Genomic DNA, 24728 nt, shown 5'->3' with positions numbered 1-24728 from the left:
TTAATATTCAGCATTACTGCTCCCCTCAAATAGTTTCCAATGCTCGTGAACAGAAAGCATAAGATTTGGGACTGGGGTAATGAATCTGGGCATTTTTTTCCCCAGTCACCCAGTTTTTCCTCACCTTTTCCAGGCTCCTCCACTTTCTCTCCACTTTTCCAAAATTGTGTGTATTCCCCTTTAAGGGGCTGGGCATCTCTCCCGCCCTCTTCAGAGTCGACTGAAGTTTCCAAGGAGCCTCCTCTGGCTGGGTTGGACACACCTTTCAAGAGACCCCTAATCGAGCTCCAAGCACCACAACCGCTCCTTACCCTAGTGCTGTCCCCCTGCCCCTCTCCCTCACCTACCTCTTCTCAACTACAAGATTCAGCCTCTCCCCAAAGGGCTTGAGCATCCTAAAGGTTTCCCACCCTTCACGGCTCCGTCCCCGGATGGAGCCAGAGAAATGTGGTGGGGGGGCCGGGGCCAGAGTTTCAACATCGCCCCCCAGAAGGAGGAGCCAGAGATGGGGGTAAGGAGAGGAAACTTGGGCTTGGGAGGGAAGGGGACCGTGGGCAGGAGGGGGTGAATGAGGAGGATTGGGAGATAAAAGAGGGGTAAGAAAAAGATCTAGAGGAGGATGGTGTGGTCCCATATCAACTTCGGTTGATGGAACTTGGTCTGTCTTTTTCACAGTCTCAAGTTCATCGTCTCATTACCCATTAACCAGCCCCTCCCTTTACTGTCTGCCAACTGGGTCCTAAACTCCCTGGCAGCCACTGATCTCAGTTTCCCCTGAGAGCCTGAGTGTAGGCCTCCAATGGTGGCTGCTGAGGTAATCCCAGGTCCCAGAATTGGAGAGGCCTGGGGATTAACCCTACACCCTTTGCAGCACTCTGGACCAAAGTTTGTCCAGAGGACTGGGATGCTGGAGCCCAGGAGTCGGCAGCTTGACGGTCACGTGGCCTCTGGATGCCTCCCAGGTAGTAGCTTCCCTTTCAATACTTCCAACCTGCAAAGACTCTTCCAAATTCCACCCTGCTCAAATCTTGCTTCAAACTTCACCAAAGATACCTCTGTATTCTTCTACCCACTCAAAGTGCTTCTGCCTCAGGCTGGCTCTCTTCCCTGTCCAGAGCTGACTGGGAACATGGATCTTGATGGTCCCTGTTTTCTGGACTCTGTTACTCTTTTTCTCATTTACTTATCCAATAAGTATTTGAGTGCCTACTATGTATAAAAGAATACAAATGATCCCCTCCTAAGCTTTCTTTCTAGTGGGGTTAGGGGAGGATCTTAATCTTCCCTCTTTGGATCCTCCTGTCTCAGAAGAGTCGGTGTATACCAGTGTGGGCAACACTGGGAATAGTCATAACCTAGCTTTCCTTCTTCCCCTGTAGGGGAGCAGATCCTAGCATGGGCCCCAGGGGTGAGGAAGGGGCTGGAACCTGAATTGCCTGGAACTCTGATCTGCACCAACTTGAGGGTCACCTTCCAGCCCTGTGGATGGCAGCGGAGTCAGGTGAGATGGACAGGGCAATGGAAAGGACAGTTAGTGAGAAATGGACTGGGGGGTCTAGAAGGATTTAGACAAGTGAGACAGGGAGAATTATGCTTAAGGGCTGTCTTTTGAATGTATCAGGGATGGTCAGTTGGGATTATCTCTTGGGAGGTTGGGGGTTGCCAGGGTAGGACAATGAGCAAGATTTCAGGTGTCTTCGGCATCAGTCGTGTGCTTCCTCTAGGAGACTCCCCTGAGCAGCGAATATGATTTTGCCCTGGTCAACATTGGGCGATTAGAGGCTGGTAAGTGGGTGGTGGGGTGTTTGTGAAGGGGCTCACTGGGGGCTCACCCTTTCTCAATCCTCCGAGGGCAACAGGGATGGAGTGGGATGGGCCGGAAGACTTCCTTGTAGAGGGACTCTGACCAATGGCTACACTGCTTTCTAACTCTTGACTTCAGTGAGTGGCCTGTCCAGAGTCCAGCTCCTCCGTCCAGGGTCCCCACTTAAATTTATCCCTGAGGAGATTCTCATTCATGGCCGAGACTTCCGGCTGCTCAGAGTTGCTTTTGAGGCTGGAGGACTAGAGCCTCAAGCCTTTCAGGTAAGAGACCTTCAACCCAAAGACTCCTCTTCAGAGCCTTGGGGATCCTTTCCCTGGTATTCCCACTACTGCCCTATCTTTTACAACCCCTCTCATCATTCTGTCTGCTTCTCTCCTCAAGGAGAGGCTAAAAGCACAAGAGTAAGGGGCCTGAATTCTAGCCCTGGGGTTGCCAATTATCAGGAGTGTGACAGTGGGCAAGTTTCTTCCTTTGAAAAACAGGGAGGGCTGGATGAGACTGTTCCTGAGATTCTTCCCAGAATTCACATTCTGTGGTTCCATGATTCTGGATGTGTTCTCCTGAACCCAGGCCCCATGACCTGTGGAAGCTCCCTTCCTCAGCGACTGTCTTTGCTGTTGTCCTGTGTCTCTACTGGTGGCAAAGACGGTTGAACAACACATGGGCCCCACTTCATCCTCTACACTTCTTCAGTCTGAGCCAGAAGGCTGTGATGTCCTTTCTTCCACAGGTAACCATGGCCATTGTCCAAGCCAGAGCTCAGAATAGTCAAGTTCAACAGTATGCAGGGATACCCCTGAGCAAGGCTGGTGAGTGAGGGTGCTTTAGGGTAGGGAAAAGGTAAAGAATCTGAGAGAGCAGAGGCTGGCTGTAGACAAAAGAGCTGAGAAGCTCTCTCTGGTTCCTCTTCCTTTTTTTCTGTGCCTCACTCCTGTCCTAGGCCAGAGTTCAGGGTCCAGAAAACCACCTGTTCCCCTCTTGGAGACATCAGAAGACTGGGAGGCTGAGCGGAAAAAGCAGGGGGCCAGGGGCTGGAGGGTCAGCACCGTCAATGAGAGGTTCGACATAGCCACCAGGTGATCCCCAAGTCCACCCCAACCCCTGCTGCCCTCCCAATCTTCCCACAATTCTTAGATCCTCTAAAGCTAGGACTTCCCACAAATTCCAGCCTCTAAGGACATCCACAAAGCTTTCCCCCTTACCACCTAGATCTCCAAACTTGAGGTTCCTGGGAATAATGCCCTCCTAAGCAACTTCCTGATAATGACAGGTTGCATTATAATGAGGTCACTGAGCTAAGCTGTGACACACTCTCAATTTCACAGCCTCCCCCGTTACTTCTGGGTCCCTAAGCGAACCCTGGACAGTGAAGTCAGGAGAGCCTTTGGCCACTTCCATCAGGGCCGTGGACCGGTCAGTATAAGCACCAGGGTGATGGTTTGGGATTAGATGATTATGGGGGAGGGAGGGGTCAGGGGGGATCATTGTTGAGGGAGGTCAGTGTGGGGGCAGGACAGGGTGGGGCTAGGAGTTTCTCCCATGGTGATCCTAACCTCCCACCATCTGAAGCGTCTGTCCTGGCATCACCCTGGGGGCAGTGATCTTCTCCGCTGTGGTGGCTTCTATACAGCCAGCGACCCTAACAAGGAGGATATCAGGTGAGGGAAGGTTTGATGAGTAGAATCAAGGGTTGGAGGTTCAGGGCAGATTTGTTCCCTTACGTTGTGACTCCCTCCCTTCCAGAGCAGTGGAGTCGATGCTTCAGGCTGGGCATTCAGATGTTGTCCTGGTGGACACCGTGGATGAGCTGCCTAGTCTTGCAGATGTCCAACTTGCCCACTTGAGGCTGAGGGCCCTCTGCCTGCCTGGTGAGATAACCTCTGGGCCCTACCTCCATCCCAGGTCTGCTGACCCTAACCTGGTTTTTACCCTTTTGCCTGTTACAGAAGAGTAACCAACCCTGCAGCCCAATCCTTCGTCTTCTATTCCACTCTCATCTCCCACAGACTCCGATTTCCTGTCTTCCTGACCTCAAAGTATCCTCTCTCTTTTTTGTAACAGCTTTATTGGCTGACATATAATTTACATACCATAAAACCCACCCTTCGCCCATCTTAAGTGTTTGGTTAATTTTATTACATTTACAAGGTTGTACAACTATGTATGATTCATTTTAGTAGCCTCAGGAGTAGATCCTGAATCATGAATCCTGAGTCCTCCCAATCTCTTTGTCCTTCTGACCCCTCTACTCTCTCTCAGATTCATCTGCAGCTGAGGAGAAATGGCTCTCAGCCCTGGAAGGAACACGATGGTTGGATTATGTCAGGTACTGTCTCATGTTGTAGCTATGTTTTATAATTCCACCCTCCCCAACCTTCTGTTAACTTGAACTCCTAAATGGCCTTCCATTAACTCTTCTCTTTGGTTTCAAGAGGACTCTTTTTTTTTTTTTTTTGCTGCTCCTTAGAAGGAGGAAGGGGCGGAATTTTGGAGTCTGCGTCTATTCCATCCCATGACCCATCACTCCCTTCCTCCAGGCTTATCATTCTTCTCTCCTTTTTCTCCTCTGCCCCACTAGGTCTTGTCTTCGAAAGGCCAGTGACATCTCAGTCCTAGTGACATCCAGGGTTCGCTCTGTAGTACTACAAGGTGAGTTTCTTGGGTTAACCTACTCCATTCCTTCCTTTTTCCTTTACTCACCCAAGTGGGAGGGAGACCTAGAAGTTTTCCTTGTCCTCTTCTAGTGCTAAGACCTTATCCTGTTACTAGGAACTACCCATGGGCCCTACCTAAATCATTCTTCAGTGCTACCTGTGCCTCACAGTAGTAGTACTACTACTAGCTCTAGTGCTGCTACAGTTTGTGGTCCCTAACAGTAGGGTTATTCATCTTCTGTTCCTCGTACTTCCATCAGTGGATGGTGACCAGGGTTGGGGTGGGAAGAACAATGGAGAAGCTGGTTTGAGATTTGTGATTCTACCTCCTGCACGTGAAGCTGGGTATTTCAATCCAGGTGGAGTCTATGGACTGAATCATTCAAGGTCTTTATTTTCTCTTCTATTTGCCCTCTCAATCCTACCTACCAAAACTTTAACCCTCTGTACCTCTCTCTTCTTCTTGCCACGTTTCCTTTCCTCATTTTCTTCTGCCCTAGTTTCGTGGCCCCTCTTCTTTGTCCCTTCTCCCTCTTTATCACCCAGAGCGCGGTGATCGTGATTTCAATGGCCTCCTCTCTTCACTCGTCCAGCTGCTTTCAGTCCCTGAAGCCCGAACACTGCTTGGCTTCCAATCACTAGTGCAGCGAGAGTGGGTGGCAGCTGGACACCCCTTCCTGACCCGACTTGGGGTAACTGGAGCCAGTGAAGAGGTGAGATCATTTTGGGAGAGTAGTGAGGGGAGGTATTACCAAAGATGTAAGGGGATGAGAAAAGTATATAGTATAATCCACTGGAGGTGAAATCAGGTTAGAAGGTTCCTGAGATTAGGCTAAGCTTGGAGACCTAGATGAATGAAGCACCACAACTCCCTACTACCCTCAATCGGATTTCCATTCCCTGATCTTAGTGGCCCTGTTGTCTGTGTCTCTCGTCCCTCGTCATTGTCATCCTCCTCTTTTAGGTGCCCACAATCCCTCCTAACCTCTTAATTTCCTCCTTCTCAGGCTCCAGTGTTTCTCCTCTTCCTTGATTGTGTCTGGCAGCTCCTCCAGCAGTTTCCAGCTGAGTTTGAATTCTCAGAGTTTTTCCTTCTTGCTCTTCATGACAGTGCCAGGGTTCCTGACACCCTCACATTCCTGAGAGATACTCCCTGGGAGCGTGGAAAACAGGGTGGACAGGTCAGTGAGTTCCAGTTTTGATTTGTCTTTTCTTTTCCTTGAGAAGTACCCTCTGAAGTTTAGTCTTAATTTATGGAAAGTGAGGTCTGTGGATGGGAAAGGGGGAGGTTGGTGCCCATTCTCACGGCTGGAATTTCACCCTACATCTGATTCCCAGAGGAAGAGGTGAGCGTTTCATGATTTCTATACAGACTTGGGAAAAGGATTGTTTGTTTTACCATCCTTTTTCTTGTTTTCTCTGTCCAGTTCAACTCCTATACACAAATCTATAACCCAGGGTACTGCCAACCCCCTGCTGGGAATTCTGTTAACTCGCAGCTATCTGTCTGGGACTGGGATTTACGCTACAACAGTGAACAGATACTACAATTCCATAATCCTGGCTATGACCCAGAACACTGCCCAGATTCCTGGCTTCCCAGACAGCAGGTGAGATGTCTACACTTCCTAAATTCCTTTGCCTTTCTCACAGGCTCATCCTATTAGACAAGGAGAAGTAGAAAGACACAGTTCCCATGAACTCATGTCTGAGTTCCCCAGGGAAAGCTGCCCCACACTTCCTCTGTAGCTGTCACATGTTTTGCTCTTCATGACAGTGCCAGGGTTCCTGACACCCTCACATTCCCGATTAGGCAGAAATCCTAGAATAGCACAGAGGGCAGCCTTCTTGTCCTCATCTTTATTAGTTTTTGTCTCTTACACACATTTTACAAGTTTCCCTAAAATTGACTTTCATGAGACCTGAGGCCTAGTTTGAAGTTTGAAGCCTAATGAGGAGAGAAGATAGAGTTCTCAGGGGGAGGCCTGTAGTTCAATCACTAATGCAGTGTGAGTAGGTGGCAGTTAGACATTCCTTCCTGACCCATTTTGGGGAAAGTGGGGTCATCTAGTTTCTAGGTTGCCAGTTGATTTCTCTTTTCCTTTTAGCCAAGCTTCATGGTTCCTGGACCCCCCAGTGCTGTGTGGCTCTTCTCCAGAGGGGCCCTGACGCCCCTCAATCAGCTCTGTCCTTGGCGGGACAATCCTTCCCTGCTAGCAGTCTCTTCTCGTTGGCTCCCGCGAGCAGCTATCTCCTCTGAAAGCCTGGCTGATCAGGAGTGGGGGCTCCCCTCACATTGGGGGGCTTGCCCTTTACCCCCGGGGTTGCTGCTGCCTGGATATCTGGGACCCCAGATCAGGCTGTGGAGACGCTGCTACTTGAGGGGAAGGCCTGAGGTCCAGGTGAGGAGGGAAGACAGGGATTGGGAGTGGGAGAATGGGCTTGACTACTAAACCAGATGTTTCAGGAGAAAGTAAATGTTTCTAGGAGTGGAAAAGCAAGGGCCTGGGGAGATCGAGAAGTGAAGTACCATTCCTATTGGACTCCAAGTGGATAGGTTTGGGAGTGTGTATGTGGTGGGGATGCAGATGGTTGTTGCTCAGATCAAGTAGAACCTAAGGCATAGCTGGAGGGGGAAGAGAGAATTAAAGATGCCAGCGGTGATGGTAACTAGACTTGTCATGGGGATCACTTGGTAATGTATAAAAATACCAAATCACTAGAATATGCACCTGAAACTAACAGGATGTTGTAGTTAATTATACTTAAAAAAAAAATGATGCCAGTAGTGGACAGAGATCTCAGAAACAGGGAGCTAGAGCTACAATAATATTCCTCTCTGCTTTTCTTTACCCCCTCCCCAGAAAGGCCTCTCAGCTCCCACAATCTCTGGCCTCCAGGATGAGCTATCCCATCTTCAGGAGCTTTTAAGGAAATGGACACCAAGAATATCTCCTGAGGATCATTCCAAGAAAAGAGACCCAAATACCATTCTCTCCCAATCCCGCTGAAATTACTGTCTTTTTTTTTAACCGACTGAGCGACCCAGATGCCCCTTAATTACTGTCTGTTTTATGGGCATGGCAGAGGGTGGTCCAGAGTGAGTGAGGGTTCTAACCTTCTGATTCTTCTTATCTGGTCTTGCTGTCTCAGCTTTTGACACTCCAGCACTCAACAAGCTCACTGACCTTTCTGTTGCAAGTGTGTGGTGCTAACCTTCTCCAACTCTTGCCCTGTCCTGTTTGGTTCAAGATAGGTTTCTTGTGGTTTGAGGAATTAAGAAACAAAAGCAATCTAGAACATGATTACCTTTTTTCCAGGGCAATTTTATCCCTTTGGATATCCAGCTGTTAAATTGTGAGAGATGCTGTCCATCAGTCTTTACACGATGGCCTACAGACCTCATTCTCACCTCCTCTTGCTGCGTAACTCCAATTTGTTTCTTCCCTTTGGTTTTCTATGGGCACGCAGTGGGTATGGGAGATGCACTGTCTCTTCCAATTGTGTATTTTATACACTGACATTTCTATTTAAGGAGTTCATTAAAGCACAGTATTTATACACATTGCTGACATTATCTCTTGCGTCTGAATAAAAGATCCTAGGTAAGGGGTGACTGTGTGGCTCCCTAGTCAATAAAGCATGTGACTCTTGGTTGTGCTCAAGTCATGAGCTCCTGGCTCCTGAGTGTGAGGTCCACAGCCGGCTCTGGGCTGACAGCACAGAGCCTGCTTGGGATTCTCGGTCTCCCTCTCTTTCAAAAACAAATAAACATTAAAAAGACCCTAGGTAGGAAAGGGGTGGGTGCGAACCGGGAAAGGATGGTACCCATCATATTGTCCTTAAGGAAGTAAGGGGATAGGGCAGGTGAAGTCCACATGCGATTGGGAGAAGGGTTCCCTTCGAAGGAGCAGACGGGCCAAAAGCACACCAAGACGTTGTTGCCGGGCCCAGGGTGTTCTGAAGGTAGAAACTGAGGCCTCTGGGCTTCAATGTCAACTACTCCTCAGCTTTGGCCACTCTCCATTTCGGAGCCCCAGGTTCCCGTCAGGAGCCCTCACCCCCACCCACACGCAATAGGACTAGGTGAGCTAGACGTTCCGGTTCTTTCCCATGAAGGAAAACCAAACACCTCAAGCCCAGGCTGGGGCTGAGGCCACCGCTGTCCGCTGTCCGCTGTCCGCTGTCCGCGGGTTGTGGGCCGGGGTGGGAGCTGCCTCCGCGTCTTAAGGCAGCAGAATCCCTGGGCGGGGGGCGGGGGTAGGGGTCCTCAGGACACCCTCCTCTGGGGAACAAAGAAGGATCGTTTGGCAACAAAATATAAAAAAGTAAAGTTTTGTTCTTTCAGCTTTTGAATTTCCATTTTTGGGAGCAGTGTGATCCTTTAGCATCCAGTACTGCCTTAAGAGGGTCTGAGCATTTGCATCCCGCCTCCCTCGCTTTCACCGCCCGCATGACCACTTCCTCGCACGGCCATCGATGGGAGGCGGCCCACCGAATCGCGGGAACTCTCCGCCGTTCCTAAGATGGCCGCGGCCGCTTCCGGCTCCTCCCCCGCCGCGGCCCTGCCCACTGCCCTCACGTCCGCGTTCGCCCCGGAAGTGGAAGTAGAGTTCAGAAGGCGGGACCGCTGCCTGGAGACGGCGGGAGCTCTTTCGCCATGGCGGCCGGGCCGATATCCGAGCGGAACCAGGGTGATTGGAGGGGATGAACCCGGAATAGGCCCACGGGGGCTGGCAGGCATCGACTAGGGCCAGCAGTGTTTTCGCCTGGGCAGGAGATCGGACCCCCCCTGGAGGACGCGAGACCGGCCCCCGTGCCTGCCGGAGGGAGGGTGGCCGAGTGTAGGCTGAGGCCTGTAGGGGTGGTGCTGTCTGTGCCCAATCCCTTCTCCCTTCCCATTCAAAAAAAACCCAAAAAACAAAAAACCCCCACAAAAAAACAAAAGCCAAACCAAAAACAAAACAATTCACCAAGAGAATTTGTAGCAGAACCTTTAGCTTTCGGAAGGCTTTTTAGTTCCTGGAAAGGGAGGTGTAAGAGTTTAACCGAATTTTCTTTTTTTCTTTTTGCTCCTATACTCCATCTCCACTCCCAATTCCTCCGCCTGTCATCTCCTTCCTGTCATTCTTTCATACTTGGCCTAACCTGCTTCCATCCTCTAGATGCCACTGTCTACGTGGGAGGCCTGGACGAGAAGGTTAGCGAACCACTGCTGTGGGAGCTATTTCTCCAGGCAGGGCCAGTAGTCAACACCCACATGCCAAAGGATAGAGTCACAGGTCAGCACCAAGGTGAGTACATGACAAGAGGTGCGTTTATGTATTGAGGGGACAAACTGCTGGTGGAGGGCTCCAGCAGTATTTATTTATAGATGTTTTGGAAAGAATTCTCCGCAGATTCTTTTTTTTTTTTTTTTTTTTTTCATTTTGAGAGATAGAGAGTGCGAGCCAGCATGAACAGGGGAGGGGCAGAAAGAGAAGGAGAGTCCTAAGCAGGCTCCACACTGTCAGCACAGAGCCCAGTGTGGGGCTTAAACTCATGAACCTGAGATCATGACCTAAGCCAAAATCAAGAGTTGGATGCTTAACCGACTGAGCCACCAGGAGCCCCTGCAGATTCTTTTAAGCGTAGCCCACAGCTTGTTTCTGGAACCATTCCCAATGGAAACAACGTCGTTATTTCTTGTGGTTTGGAAGGTGAATGAGTTATACCCCATTTTGAATCACTTAAGTTGTTAATCTCCGCTGTTTTACTTCCCAGGCTATGGCTTTGTGGAATTCTTGAGTGAGGAAGATGCTGACTATGCCATTAAGATCATGAACATGATCAAACTCTATGGGAAACCAATACGGGTGAACAAAGCTTCAGCTCACAACAAGAACCTGGATGTGGGGGCCAACATTTTCATTGGCAACCTGGACCCAGAGATTGATGAGAAGCTGCTTTATGATACTTTCAGCGCCTTTGGGGTCATCTTACAAACCCCCAAAATTATGCGGGACCCTGACACAGGCAACTCCAAAGGTTATGCCTTTATTAATTTTGCTTCATTTGATGCTTCGGATGCAGCTATTGAGGCCATGAATGGGCAGTATCTCTGTAACCGCCCTATCACTGTGTCCTATGCCTTCAAGAAGGACTCCAAGGGCGAGCGCCATGGCTCTGCAGCTGAAAGACTTCTGGCAGCCCAGAACCCCCTCTCCCAGGCCGACCGCCCTCATCAGCTGTTTGCAGACGCACCTCCTCCTCCTTCTGCCCCCAATCCTGTGGTGTCATCACTGGGGTCTGGGCTTCCTCCACCAGGTAATGCTTTTATTCAAAATACTTTTGTCTTGTGTTTGGGGTATGGTGGTGGTGGAGCAGGAGGAAGGACAAAGGACCTGATGAAGGGGGATGTGGAGTCAGTAGGTGAAGAAAGAGGGATTGAGGGGTGATAGTCGTGGTGGGGAAGAAGGCTGTTGAGTTTCTCCAGGAGGTTGAAGTTGTTGTTCAGACTTGTCTAGTATTGTTTCTGACTTTGAAGAGCTGGGAGGAGGGGAAACAGCTTTTCCTGCCTGAAGAGGCCAGATGGAACAGGCTCTACAGACATTCTCTTCTCCCTGTCATTAACTTTTCTTCCATTTTCTCTATAGGCATGCCTCCTCCTGGGTCCTTCCCACCCCCAGTGCCGCCTCCTGGAGCCCTTCCACCCGGGATACCCCCAGCCATGCCCCCGCCGCCTATGCCTCCTGGGGCTGGAGGACATGGCCCACCATCAGCGGGAACCCCAGGGGCTGGACATCCTGGACATGGACACTCACATCCTCACCCATTCCCACCAGGTGGGATGCCCCATCCAGGTGGGTATTCTTTGCTGGGAAAGGGAGGGATGGCCTTGGCAGAGGGGCTTTACTGCCACTTATGCTCCTGTCCTTGTCCCTCAACAGTGATAATAATAGCCTCAGAGCTCAACTTTTCTTCAGTTTTTCATATAAAACACAAAATACTGTTCTCTGTTTACTTTAACAACTATCATCCTGTTTTCTTTTTCTGATGTAAGTTTTTCCAGAGAGTATAACTTGATTTTTTTTTCCTTTCACTTAAAAAAAATTTTTTTTTAACGTTTTATTTATTTTTGAGAGAGAGAGAGACAGAGTACAAGCGGGGAGGGGCCGAGAGAGAGAGAGGGAGACACAGAATCTGAAGCAGGCTCCAGGCTCCAAGCTGTCAGCACAGAGCCCGACGTGGGGCTCAAACTCAGAAACAGTGAGATCATGACCTGGGCACAAATCGGATGCTTAACTGACTGAGCCACCCAGGCGCCCTTCCCTTTAACTTACTTCATTTTTCTTCTCTGATTTCTACCCTAAAGCAGTGACCTAATTGCCAAATCTAGGGGATGCTTCCATTCTTTATCTGGTTTGCCCTTTGGTATACTTGAAATTGGGCATGTTGTCCTGTTTGAAAATCTTGTCTCTTGGTTTTATTGGATTCTTCATCTGTCTCTGACTCCTCAGTTTCAGTCACCTTAATAGGCTTCTTTTTCTCCCCACGTAGCTAGGTTTTTATATTCAGTTCTCTTCTCCACATGGCTCCATTACTTGTACACTGATGCCTCCTAGATAAGTGTCTCTGGTCTGTGACCCTTAATCTTGCTGTGTGATGGACCTCTCCACTTTTCTACCCCTGTCTTCAAACCTGTTCTTCCTCTAGTATTCTTTGTTTTCAAATGCTTAATTGAGAAATCTGAGAGCCATTTTAAACCATTTCCTGTCACCCCACTCTAGATACCAAGTCTTATTAATATCTCTGGCATTGGCCCCACTGCCAGTGCCCTAGTTCAGGCCCTCTTGTACTGATTATTTCACACCTGATTTACTGTAGTAATTTTCTCATGCTTTGCCTCCAGTTTCTCTTTGATCCACTTGCATAGAGTAATTCTAAAACACAGATGCTCACATACCCTTGCTCAAAATTCTTCTGTTGCTCCTTTTTATCTACAGAGTGAAACTCAAACTTATCACTGTGGCATTCTAGGCTTTTTGTGATCTGGTGCCTGTTCATTACTCCCATGACTACATGCTGCTGCTCTGCATTTCTCTGAGTTACTGGTTTTCCCCAAACATACTGTGCTGTTTGATGGCTCTATGATTGGCGCATGCTGATGTCCTTCCTGGGATGCTCTAGTCTACTTTGTTGTCCACTTGAAAAATTCTTACTTACTCTTTAGAATTAGATCTTTGCTCAGACAGTGTCTCTGCTACCTTCCCAAATCCTGTCGTCACTCTGTTCGTTACATACTTCTGCAGCACCGTGATACTGTGAAAGTCGTGGAAGGAGCAAGGTGGGTGGGTTGGTAGTTGATTTGTTTGTAACCTTGGAATGGGGTTGAGGATAAGGGCACTTTGTACCAGCCCTATTTTCCATACTCTTCTTTTCCTGACATCATGTCTTTCTCTATCTTGTTCTCTTTTTCTTTGCTTTTTGTATGCCTTTTGTCTCCTTTCTCTTTGTGTCTGTTTTTTTCTCATAGGGATGTCTCAGATGCAGCTGGCTCACCATGGCCCTCATGGCTTAGGACACCCCCATGCCGGGCCCCCAGGCTCTGGGGGGCAGCCGCCACCCCGACCACCCCCTGGAATGCCTCATCCCGGACCTCCTCCAATGGGCATGCCCCCTCGAGGGCCTCCGTTTGGATCTCCCATGGGTGAGTAGGATCCAGCCACCGCCCCCCCATCCTCAAATGTCATACTCTTGCAGCTTCTTTTGTCACGCTCCTGTCCCCTGCCCTTTCTTTTATTTACATTTCTGCTTGTGTCCCTGCCAGTCTTCTCTGTACATTCTCCCAACATCAACTAGTACCTGTTTCCCAACTGTTGCTGAAGTCAGTCAACTTTTCTTTTTTTGTGTGCAGGTCACCCAGGTCCTATGCCTCCACATGGGATGCGTGGGCCTCCTCCACTGATGCCTCCTCACGGGTACACTGGGCCTCCACGACCCCCACCCTACGGCTACCAGCGGGGCCCCCTGCCTCCACCCAGACCCACCCCCCGGCCTCCAGTTCCCCCTCGTGGCCCACTTCGAGGCCCTCTTCCTCAGTAATTTCTCATTCTCTTGCCTCCTGTTCTATCTTCCCAATATTTTTTCAAATCCTTGGACCAATCCAAGTTGCTGTAGCTCCTTAGGGCTAAGGCACTAATCCCTCTCAGGCCTTTTTTTTTTTTTTTAAGTGTAATTCTTTTCACAGGAGGTTTTTTTTTTTTTTTTTTTATGTTGGTCCTAAGTGTTTTGCAAATGCACAGAGAAAATAAAATTAAACTCCTTGTTTATTCTTTGTGCTCTTTTCCTCGGCAAAATAACTTCTCTGTTTTCTCTAAGAAGAGACATCAGTATATTGGGAAAAGAATGGTAAGGTAGGAGGGAGCATGCTTATTCTATGTTTTAAGGCTTACATTTAGCTTATAAGCTGGAAACCCTAAGTACCCGTGACATAGGGTTTTTGTGAATATGAAGCGAGAACAGAGGTGAAGTTCCTGGAGATAATGCTGGCAAAAACAGGAAGGAACATGCACAAAGCCATCCACTGCAGTCCTGCTTGTAATGGTAGTAGGTTGGAAACCGCTCTCTGTTGGTCAGGGACTGGTTGAATAACTTGGTAAATCTACACAGCAGCGGTAAAAAGGAGAGAGAAGACTACCTACTGTTTTAGAGAGACCTCCAGGATACATTAAGGGAAGAAAGTAACAAGCAGAACAGAACGTCCTATGCTCCCTCATCTAACATACGCATTTATTTACATTAAAAAAAACAGATAAACCAAAAAGGAAATTCATACACTGGGATGGGGAGGGGAGCTAGATTTCTCTGAGCATACTATGTTAAACTTGGTTTACTTCAACACTATGTACATAAATGTCTTACATAATTGCGAAACTGTTGAAATTGGGACCGTTGGAACTCGGTAAACCTACATTTTCTTCCATGCTTTCCCTTCAGACATCATGAATGAGGAATTTGGATCTTACTCCTATTTTTTTCCTTCTCAGTCCTTCCACACCTGACTTCCATCCCATGGAAATCTGTCTTCAGAGACTTTGAGTAATTAGACCAAATCCAATGGCCCCTTTTCTGTTCTTTGCTGTATTTAATCCTCTTACGTCACCACTTTCCTAAAGTTCTCTTTCTGGTCTATATGACCATGGACTTTGCTGATGTCTAGGCAAGAAACAGTGCACCCGGCCCTTTAATTTAAAAAATTAAAAAAAATTTTTTTAATGTTTATTTATTTTTGAGAGAGGGAGAGACGACAGAGTGTGAGCTGGGGAGGGGCAGAGAGAGAGGGAGACACAGAATGCAAAGCAGGCTCCAGGCTCTGAGCTATCAGCACAGAGCCCGATGTGGGGCTCAAACCTACGAACTGTGAGATCATGACCTGAGCCAAAGTCGGATGTTTAACCGACTGAGCCACCTAGGCACCCCTCTCTTGCACCATTCTTACTCACGTGATGTGGTACCTATAAGACCTGCCAGTGGCAGCTGAATGATACAGAGATGTGCAGAGTGCTTCTGTTCTGGTGTTACCAATGCAGTGGGCTGACACGTGCCATTGTTACAACACAAAATATTCTGGGAGCGTGAGGAAGGGTATCCTGGCATGAAAAATCCGAGAAAACTTCCAGAAAAAAGAGTGGTAAGTTCAGATGTAATGTCAAAGGAAGGGTAGATGTTTCCCGGGCGAAGAAGGGGAAGCTCCCTCCTGGTGGACTGGATGCTCCCGAGCAGAAGCCGAGATTGGTCAATAGCACTACAAGTGATCCACTAGAGCTGCATGGCATTGGAGCTAGCTGGGGAGCTCCTGTTGATAGGGCTTCTCTGCCCTTTCTCATGTGGCCCAGAACCATTCGAAACAGCACACTGAGGCAAAGGGAGGAGGCTGCTTCGGGCTGGAAGCTATTGGCTCAGGAATTCTAGCCGTCCTGGGATCTGCTTAGCGGCCCGGAGTGCTGAGGGAATTGCCCTCCGAGCACCACTGGCAGGGCACACTGGCTGGGAAGCTGCTATCCATGAGGGAAAGCCACAGGGAGGATTTGAGCAAGGGAGTGACCGATTTGCGTTTTAGAACTGTGGTAGTGGTGGGAAAAGATCTGAGGGAGAAGACCGGGCAAGGAGCCAAGCAGGGCATTCAGCAGTAATTTAGGGAGAGATGCAGTCCTCGAGGGCTGTGATAGAAGCCCGATGGAGAGGTGGGGATGCACTGGGGAGGTATTCTAGAAGGCAAAAGAATAGGGTGAGGTGTTAGATCGGATATAGTGGAGGAAAGGGAGAGTGGAATCAGGATGAGAGTATGCAGCAGGAAGAATTTCCCGGGAGTTGGGATGGAAATGGTAAATTAGGTTTGGCATATGTTGACTTTCAGGTGAATTGTGGCACAGGCAAGTGGGGTCACCTAGTGGGCATTTGTCAAAACTTGGGGAAGATTCCATGTGATCATTTCACACAATGAATGGCTAAGGATGCCAGGCTTCTAAATCGTAATGGGCTTAATTGACTTCATTTCAAACAGCACTGCTGTGCAGTTACTTTGATGTGGTCATAAGCCGAGGCACTTGGGACCTAGCATAGTTGGCCGCTGGCTCCGAGCCCAGGTGCCCGCAGCCAGTACTCCAGCAGCCCCAGGTGGTAGCAGGCTTTGTCTCAGTCCCTGTGTCCTTTCTGCCTCCATGGCATCTATCAAATGAACTGACTTCTAACTGATCCTTGGTGAGGACTTCAAGGACTGTTACCCTTATGCTGAAGATTTCTAGCGTGTTTTTTCATATAAGCTCCTGTGTGATATTTTTGGCTCTTATCTGATAGCATGTTGATGAATTCACACCGTCGAGGAGTAAATTAGTGCCTTTGCTGAATTCCCCACGTCTCTCTTTGGAACCACTATTTCCTCAAGCATTCATTTGCAGAATCTCGGAGCTTTCACTCATTCAACACTAATTTTTGAGTGCCTCCTCCAGTCAATGAGGTTGACTCCCCCAGACTCTCCTCCAGCTCTCCCGCCCCTGGCTCCTGCAGATACTGGTGCTCAGCGGTTCTCTGTGCAGGCCCAGTATTGCTGGTACATTTTAGTACTTCAGTTCACACATCTGTTTGTTATTCACTAAACCAGGGTTTTTCCACCTTTTTTTTTTTTTTTTTTAATCATTGCCCCTCTACCACCACAGCTGGAGACATTGTTTTCAAATTGCCCCCTACCCCCGCATGAAATTTTAAATCACAGATATGCTATATATGTCTTTTTCTCTAAATTTTTATTTAAAAGTGGAGGAGGGCAGAGAGAGGGAGGTTCCAGGCTCTGAGCTGTCGGCACTGAGCCCAATGTGGGGCTTGAACTCTCCAATGGTGAGATCATGACCTGAACTGAAGTCGGACACTTAACCCGCTGAGCCACCCAGGTGCCCCTGTGCTCTATATCTTTTTATGTACTAGGGCCCTTTGGAGGGACACAAACCATTGTAATATCTAAGATTCCTGCTCCCCAAACCAGTTTTTGTCCCCTTTGGGGGGGGGATACCACTCCCATTGAGAATGTGTGGGACCATTGGTCCTTAATGTTTTGTGGGCCCCAGACAGCCCTTTGAGAACATGACAAAAACTGTGGACCTTATCCAAGAAAAATACATACATGCCTGTATTTCCAATATCCTGAAGCAAAAATTACGTAAGGTTCATAGATCCCAATCTAAGTATCCTTGTATTACACTGAATCTCTTCAAGAACCCTGAAGGAATCTCATTCTATTAATCTATCTCCCGAGAGTACCCGAGATGCCTGGCATATATAATAATTGTAAAAATAGTAACAGCTAATGTTTACTGAACTCTTGCTAATATGCCAGTACTAAATGTTTAATACTGTACTAAATGTTTATCTCAGTTAATCCTTGTAACAACCCCCCGAGGTAGGTTTTGTTATTACCCCCATTTTAAGATCTGGAAATGGATATTAAGTTATTTGACCAAGGTCACATGCTACGAAATGACAGATGGAATACTTGAACGAAGATCTGCATGAATTCTAGAGCCAGTTGCATAGTCATGTTATACTATATTTACTGAATAGATACTTGTTGAATGAATGAATGTTTTCCTTTGCTATTAACCAGCTTTCTTATAAGATAATCCCTCTTTAACTGGGTTATAAACTCCTAAAGGATAGGAGCTTTTTGTGTGCTTTTTTTGCTTCAATTGTTAGCATCTCTCACTGGAACTTTATGGTATCTTAGAAGTGCTATCATTGACCCCATTTTGTCCCTCAGTTTCCCCATCCTGACAATCTCCTGTGCTTAGAGTGTGGTGGGTAGAAGCAGTGATAGAATACAGGGGGTTGGCTGATGGGTAACTGGGCAAAGAAGCTACACTAGGAAGCTTTATAAGGCAGTGGTTAAAACACCTGGAAAGCTCTAAAAGCCAGAGACCTATATACTGTATGAATCCACTTAAATGAAGCTCTAGTCTAAGACAAATCTTAAATTTTTTTAATGTTTATTTATTTTTGAGAGAGAGACAGAGACAGAGACAGAGCACAAGCTGGGGAGGAGCAGACAGAGAGGGAGACACAGAATCCGAAACAAGCTCCAGGCTCTGAGCTGTCAGCACAGAGCCTGATATGGGGCTCAAACCCACAAACTGCAAGATCATGACCTGAGTCAAAGTTGGATGCTTAACTGACTGAGCTACCTAGGCACCCCTAGAAAAGACAAATCTAATGTATGGTGACCAAAAGGAGATCAGTAATTGCCAGGGATGGGGATATTGACTGCAGGGGCAAGGGAATTTTGGGGGGCAAAGGAAATGTTCTTTATCTTGATCAAGGAGGTGCTTACGTGGGCATATACTTTTGTTAAAACTCATAGAACTGTATATTTCATTTTTTATTTTTAATTTTTAAAAATGTCTATTTATTTTTGAGAGCGAGAGAGAGAGCTCAAGCAGGGGAGGGGCAGAGAGAGAAAGAGAGAGAGAGAGGAGAGAGAGAATCCCAAGCAGGTTCTGTGCTGCCAGCACAGAGCCTGACTTGGGGCTCGATCTCACAAACCACAAGATCATGACCTGAGCTGAAACCAAGAGTCAGAGGCTTAACCGACTGAGCCACCCAGGCGCTCCACAACTGCATACTTTAAATGGATGCATTAAAAAAGCATTAGGTCTCTGAATCTATATTGCCTGGGTTCCATTTTTAGTTTTGCCACTTCTGAGTTGTGTGATCATATCAAGTTACTTAACCATCCAGTACCTCAGTCTCATCATCTGTAAATGGTGACCATCTCATAGGGTTAATGTGGAGGTGGGGTGAGTTCATCAATGTAAAGTAGTGAGAAAAGTGCTCAAGTCAGGTAAACGCTCTAATGAGGCTAACCATCATTACCACATACCCACTTATCACCTCCTGGGCCATAGTCTTATTTCCACACTTAATATAAGCCATTGTGGAGAAGAGCTGAGTCTAGGGATAGGAATAATTCTAGACTAAAAATGGGGCAACTCTTAGTAGGTAATTAAATTATATTCTTTGAAACAAATTATTTACCTATTAGTTCAACACTTATATTTAATGGGAGTAAGCAGAAATTTATCATATATACTAAAGGTAATAAAATTGAACTTATTTGGAATAATATTTCATTAAGTGTTTACTTAATGAAATTAAGTATATATTGGGGATATAGCAGTAAATATGTCAGATGAGGTCCTTATTCCTTTAGAAATGACAATCTAAGTAGGAGAAGGCAAAAAATAAAAAGTAAACAAAAATAATAATTTTAGATAGAGATATCTTGTAAAAAAAAAAAAAAAATAAGGCAGGGTGATAGGATACTGCCTGGGAAGTAGGGAGAGTCATCTGAAGGGTGACTTTTTAAAAAAATTTAATATTTATTTATTTATTTATTTATTTATTATTTTTTAATTTACATCCAAGTTAGCTAGCATATAGTGCCACAATGATTTTAGGAGTAGATTCCTTAATGCCCCTTACCCATTCAGCCCATCCCCCCTTCCCACAACCCCTCCAGGAACCCTCTGTTTGTTCTCCATATTTAAGGGTCTCTTATGTTTCGTCCCCCTCCCTGTTTTTATATTATTTTTGCTTCTGAAGGGTGACTTTTGAGTGGAGACCTGAATGGTAAGGCAAAGATCTGGGAGAAAGGATTTCCAGGCAGCAGGACTGCAAGTGCTAGGGTCCTCTGATGGATTTGCAGTGGGCATGCTGGAGCTGTAGCAGGAGACCAGGGAGGCTGAAGAGATTCAAGGAAGAGAGTTGGGGAGGCAGGCAGGGGCCAGATCCCACAAGGCCTTTTAGGCCTTGATTAGAAGTTTGGATTTAATTCTTAGTACAATGGGAAGGCATTGGAGGATTTAAAGAAAGGGGAGTGGTAAAATCTCATTAAAACTTTTCCTAAAAATTGCAGTTTAACATGTTCAGAAAAACACCTAGGTCGGGAGTGAATTTTTATATATGTATGCACACTTTTAACCTTATATCATCAAGATGTTGGCACATTTCCAGCACCCAGAGGGCTCCCTTGTGCCCCTTCACAGTCAATTTCCACTTCCTGGTGGTAGCCTCTCTTTTCTTCATCACTGTAGATAAGTTTGCTTTTCCTTTGCACTGTATACAAATGGGTTCATAGAGTATGTACTCCTTTTGGTCCAGCTTCTTATACTCAATATTTTGTTTGTGAGGTCTTTTTATCTTGTTGTATACAGTAGTTTGGTCTCTTAAAAATTTGTCAAATGGTATTCCTTATATGAATATACCACGATTTGTTTATCTAAATGTAACCATTCTTTGGCTGATAGGCATTTGAAGTTTTTGAATCTTATGAATGAAGCTGCTATGAAAATACTTGTACCTGTCTTTTTAAAAAATGTTTATTTATTTTTGAGGGAGAGAGAGAGTGGGAGCTGGGGAGAGGCAGAGAGAGAGGTGGGGACAGAGGACCCCAATAGGGCTCTATGCTGACAGCAGTGAGCCTGATGCAGGGCTTGAACTCATGAACTGCACATTCATGACCTGAACCAAAGTTGTACGCTCAACTGACTGAGCCACCAAGGCACCCCTGTACCTTTTTTTTTTTTTTTTTTTGCCTGTACCTTTTTTTTTTTTTTTTTTTTTTTTTTTGTGGGACATATGCACTAATTTCTCTAGGAAGAGAGTATCTGCTAAATCAGGTTTGATTTAGAGGATCCTCCTGACGACTGAGAATAATGGGCAGAGCAAGATTGGAAGTAGGGAAATCAGTTAAGAGGCTATTGTGGCAAAGGACAGAGATGATGGTGGCTTAGACTAGGGGACAGTGGTAGAGAAGTGGTAGATTTAGAACATGTTTTGAAGTACGGCTGACAAGGCTTGATAAGAGCAAGAAAGGAAACAGGGCAACTGCAAGGTTTCTGGCCTGAACACCTTGATGAAGAGTTGAGAAAGACCTCAGATTGAAGTTTATTTCTGGGTGTTACATTAGAGATGCTGATGAGATATCCATGTGGTGATACTGAGTTGACAGGTGGAGATTTTGAGTTTGGGCTTGGTAGAAAGGTCCGCACTGGAGACATAAATGTGGGAATCGTCACCACATAGACGGTACGAAAGGCATGGGATTACCTGAGGTGACAAGGGAGAATAGAGTAGGCGGAAGGGGGAAAGGGGCCAGGACTGATCCCCTAGGAATTCTTATGTTAATGGACCCAGCAAAGGGGACAGTGAAGCAGCTGGTGAGCTGCAAGGGTCTGTGGTTCCTGGAAAAAATGAAGAAGTCTTTCCTCAGCATTGGAAAAACATATACAACCTTTCTCTCTAAGATTACAAGATTTCTATTTTAGCAAGTAAGGGATAAGTGGAGAGTATGCAAAGTCACCTTAAAGAGAAAAACCGGCTCCCTGCCAGCAAGGCTTGGCTGTAACCTAATTGAAAATATTAACATATTTAAATAAAGAATGTATCAACCTGAAGAGGGGTCAGCAATGGAAATCTAGTGAAGGGAGAGTCGCTGAGGCTCACACAGGCATAGCCTTTCCAAGTACCATCCTGGAAAGAGTGCTTTAGCCAACAGAATGAGAATAGTCCAGGAGGATTGGCAAGGCTGCCCATACATAGAGAGGGGAGTAGAGAACTGTAGCCAAGAAGAGTTTTCTGAACCCATTGGCACAGCTCCTTCCTGGGGATGGCCAGATGCCATTAAAGATAAAAATATTCCTGTTCGGTTATGTCATTGTGCATCTATATGTTGACATTCTGATTCTGATTTGGCTTAAAGAAGAGAATGCGCTGGACGTGAGTCTGAGCAACGGAAGATTTCTCATGGTAAATGAATACGTATGTATTATGGCTTTATGTTTCAGTAAATTGTAAACTTCGTTGGCACAAACAGGTATTTCCAAGATGTAGTTTTGAAGTCTGTGAAACCCAGGCCCACATCCCTATGAGAAATGACGTAAGTATAGCCTTTTTTTTTTTTTTAATAATTAAGTCAGAACAGCCATTTCAGAGGAAATTCCTTGCACATCTTGTTTTCTAAACATTCGAACCTGGGCCGAATTGCCAATATTCCAAGATGTCCACGAGAATGAGAAAATCTTCTTTGAAAAAACTGAAAAAAGTGAACTTTTGCCTGGTCACCACTTCTCCCGACCAGTCAAGGAAGTACAAATCTAGCCCAGCTCATCAGCACCAATGAACCTCTTTTTAAAAAAACTTACCTAATCTTCCTCTTTTTCCTCAATAAAAACCCTGAGCCCACTTCCTGTAATTGGGACACTATTTGGGTTTCAACCTAAACTATGTGCCCTGAATTGCAATTCTGTGATATGAAATAAACACTTTGCTTTTGAACTGGTTTCTTGTTTTTAGACTGAAACAAGTCTAAAAGTTAGTGGTAAATTCAACACTGCAAATGCCACCTGCGAGCTCTCTTGGGACGCGGCCCACCAGGCCTCTTCATGTAACATATTCCAGCATTCTGAAGCCTCCATTTTTATCAAAGTAGAATCACACACTATTAAATCCGAAAGGGAGCTGATACAGCCTCTAGTGCAAGCCTGGCACTTTCCAGATGAGAAAACTGAGGTTCAGAGAGGCAGAGAACTTGAGCCCACAGCTTATGGAAGTGAGAACCCAGGTCAGTGCACTGTCCAGAGTACCCTAAGCCCTTACCTAGAATAGGGAGACACATTCAGTATGCATATCCCCAAACCACCCAGCTCCCCTCACCTCTGAAGCAGGGTCAATCACCTAGCGGGATGTCTTGGATCTCTGAGCCCAGGTTGTTGGTACAGGGGCAAAGCAAAGAACTGAAACTAGTTCAATCCTTCCTGCCCCAGAAGCAGGTGTGTGTGTGTGTGTGTGTGTGTGTGTGTGTGTGTAGTAAAAGAAATTGGATAGAGCATTGAGGGAGGGAGTCCCTCTTTGAGTCATTGGAGCAAATTAATAGAAGGTAAGGCCTGTAAATCCTGCTCAGCTTCGTCCCCCACTCACCTCTGCTGCTACCAACTGAATGGAGGATGGGAGGTCTGCACTGGCAGTAAATAACCAGGACTGTTTCTGGTTCTGGAAAAAGATGGCAGGGATCCAGGAGTCTCACCTCTTGACAGTTCAGGATTAAAAACTTTGTTATTCCGGCGTTCTCTAAAATGGCCAGGTAAACTCGGATTCTGAGCACTCTGGATCCGGAAGAGGGCTGTGGGAAAGAGGTTTGGCTGGGAGTAGAGGAGAAAGGGAAAAAGGACGGTGCTTTGGAGGCAGAGAAGCCCTCAAATTTGTGAGTCCTGCCCTACTAGGGATGGGGCGCTGAGAAAGGGTCTGCCTCGTTCCCCACCTCCCTTTCTGCCTTCCCACTTGTCTCCCTGACAGTATTCTTGCCTTAGGTCCTTTCATCTTTTATTCGGAACGGGCTGGGAAGGGCTGTGTTATCTCCAGCTGTGCCTGTGACAGTCCCCTCTGCTGCTTCATCGTTGCTCCCCGGTGCCCTGAGGCCCTCCCCATCCTCTTTTCTTCTGCCGCTCCCCACCCCCCCCAACAATGGTCTCTCCCGGTGCTCGGTGGCGCTGGGGGGTTGGGGGGAGGGAGGAGGCGGGCGGAGGCGGGGCCGGAGCGTGGGGAGTGTGGGGGGGGGGGCAGGTCTGCATTGCCGCTTCCCCTGGTACCCGGAGCAGTCGACGCTGCCGCCAGCCCCGCGGCCGGGACCCCCGCCCTCACCCGGGACTGCCTTACCCGGGGGCACCCAGCCCAGGTGAGACCCCTCTCTCAAGTCTCTTACCTCCACCCCGCCCGGGGCAGAAGCATCCTTGCCTTGCCTTGCAGCCATTTTATCCTCCGATGCTTTGCTTGTGGGGAGGGTGACCGTCCCTGCTTTAGGGGTGAGGGGGCCGGTGGTGGTTTGAAAGGACATTTAATTAAGTTGCTGTGCTGATCAGAATATATATATGGAATAAGGGTGTTTTTCTTTACCTTAGCCAAGTCCCTAGTACGCTCTCAGATATTGACAGGTTTGGGGGGGGGGGGGGAGGAGGATTTAGGTGAGGTAGGGTTCCCTCGAAGTCCAATGCCCTCCTCACCTTGCGCGCCCCCCACCCCCGCCATAAGTGACCTTGGCTGGGGCCAGAGAATGGATGCTGCCTCAGTCTGCTCCCCTGCACTTGGGCGGGGGTGGGGGGCAGTGGAGGAAGGGCAGGTGAAGGAGGGAGGGAAGGGAAAGGAAGAATGGAAATGCTGGGTAGAGAGATGGTAAACGACCAAGGTCGGGGGCACGCGTAGCGGGGCGGGGGGGGGGGGGGGTTGGACTTGGGCAGTTGCTCCTGGGTGGGGGGAAGGGGTGTTGAGTGATGATGGGCACCTGCCCAGAGGCAGGACTAAGCGGGGGAAGACACTCCGAGAATGGATTCAGTCAATTCTAGGGGCTCCTCTGTTATGCCAGAGCAGAGGCGAGAGGGGGTGGGGGATGCTGGGGGCTGTCGCGGCAAATGCTGGTAGGGGCGGTCTCTTGCCTTTGCTTGTGGAGGTCTCTCCCTGTCTCCCTGCCCCTGTGTTCCTCTGTTGTGTGCATTTTCAGCTGACACCTTTTTCCCCCTCCGAACTGTGAATGCTCCATCTTCCTAACCCTTGCAGTAGGATGTAGGGAGGGGAGGTGCAGCCTTGGGCGTCCTGGGTGGGGGGCTGAGGCTCAGTCACCCAGCTGTCACAGGGAGCGGTGCTCCAGCACACCCCGCTTCCTTGTACCCTCC

General features: G+C 47.6%; 2 protein-coding genes across 6 annotated transcripts; both read left to right on the top strand.

The window, feature by feature from the left end:
* The first annotated feature begins 217 nt into the window (after positions 1 to 217).
* On the top strand, positions 218 to 8044 carry MTMR11 (myotubularin related protein 11). 4 transcript variants are annotated; one of them, XM_053214736.1, is made up of 17 exons: positions 218 to 511; positions 872 to 962; positions 1380 to 1501; positions 1725 to 1785; positions 1943 to 2085; positions 2556 to 2634; positions 2766 to 2901; positions 3151 to 3238; positions 3395 to 3483; positions 3569 to 3693; positions 4085 to 4151; positions 4404 to 4474; positions 5026 to 5192; positions 5487 to 5660; positions 5907 to 6089; positions 6588 to 6881; positions 7344 to 8044. In XM_053214736.1, the coding sequence occupies exons 1-17, from the start codon at positions 446 to 448 to the stop codon at positions 7488 to 7490; spliced, it is 2103 nt and encodes a 700-aa protein (XP_053070711.1). In that variant the 5' UTR covers positions 218 to 445; the 3' UTR covers positions 7491 to 8044. The 4 variants fall into 4 exon arrangements, with proteins under 4 accessions (XP_053070711.1, XP_053070712.1, XP_014940348.2 ...); XM_053214737.1 differs by lacking the exon at positions 218 to 511 and having other exon boundaries at positions 544 to 962; positions 2766 to 2883; XM_015084862.3 differs by lacking the exon at positions 218 to 511 and having other exon boundaries at positions 544 to 962; positions 7348 to 8044.
* Positions 8045 to 8858: 814 nt separating this feature from the next.
* Positions 8859 to 13790, top strand: SF3B4 (splicing factor 3b subunit 4). 2 transcript variants are annotated; one of them, XM_027056303.2, is made up of 6 exons: positions 8859 to 9173; positions 9645 to 9773; positions 10243 to 10785; positions 11115 to 11303; positions 12995 to 13168; positions 13376 to 13790. In XM_027056303.2, exons 1-6 carry the CDS (start codon positions 9140 to 9142, stop codon positions 13561 to 13563), a joined length of 1257 nt encoding a protein of 418 aa, XP_026912104.1. In that variant the 5' UTR covers positions 8859 to 9139; the 3' UTR covers positions 13564 to 13790. The 2 variants fall into 2 exon arrangements, with proteins under 2 accessions (XP_026912104.1, XP_026912103.1); XM_027056302.2 differs by having other exon boundaries at positions 8879 to 9173; positions 11115 to 11321.
* The last annotated feature ends 10938 nt before the right edge of the window (positions 13791 to 24728 follow it).

This window comes from Acinonyx jubatus, chromosome C1 (assembly GCF_027475565.1).
Source record: "Acinonyx jubatus isolate Ajub_Pintada_27869175 chromosome C1, VMU_Ajub_asm_v1.0, whole genome shotgun sequence".
NCBI classification, from domain to species: Eukaryota; Metazoa; Chordata; class Mammalia; order Carnivora; family Felidae; genus Acinonyx; species Acinonyx jubatus.
This window is presented reverse-complemented; position numbering and strand designations above follow the sequence as displayed.

What these genes read in the sequence shown, in the direction of transcription:
- MTMR11 (XM_053214735.1), top strand. Translation starts at nt 800, where the DNA reads ATGGTGGCTGCTGAGGTAATCCCAGGTCCCAGAATTGGAGAGGCCTGG. An exon ending in GTGGATGGCAGCGGAGTCAG is followed by an intron (nt 1,502 to 1,724) that starts GTGAGATGGACA and finishes TGCTTCCTCTAG; the next exon opens with GAGACTCCCCTGAGCAGCGA. An exon ending in GAGGGCCCTCTGCCTGCCTG is followed by an intron (nt 3,694 to 4,084) that starts GTGAGATAACCT and finishes ACTCTCTCTCAG; the next exon opens with ATTCATCTGCAGCTGAGGAG.
- SF3B4 (XM_027056302.2), top strand. Translation starts at nt 9,140, where the DNA reads ATGGCGGCCGGGCCGATATCCGAGCGGAACCAGG. An exon ending in AGGTGGGATGCCCCATCCAG is followed by an intron (nt 11,322 to 12,994) that starts GTGGGTATTCTT and finishes TTTTTCTCATAG; the next exon opens with GGATGTCTCAGATGCAGCTG. An exon ending in TCCGTTTGGATCTCCCATGG is followed by an intron (nt 13,169 to 13,375) that starts GTGAGTAGGATC and finishes TTTTGTGTGCAG; the next exon opens with GTCACCCAGGTCCTATGCCT.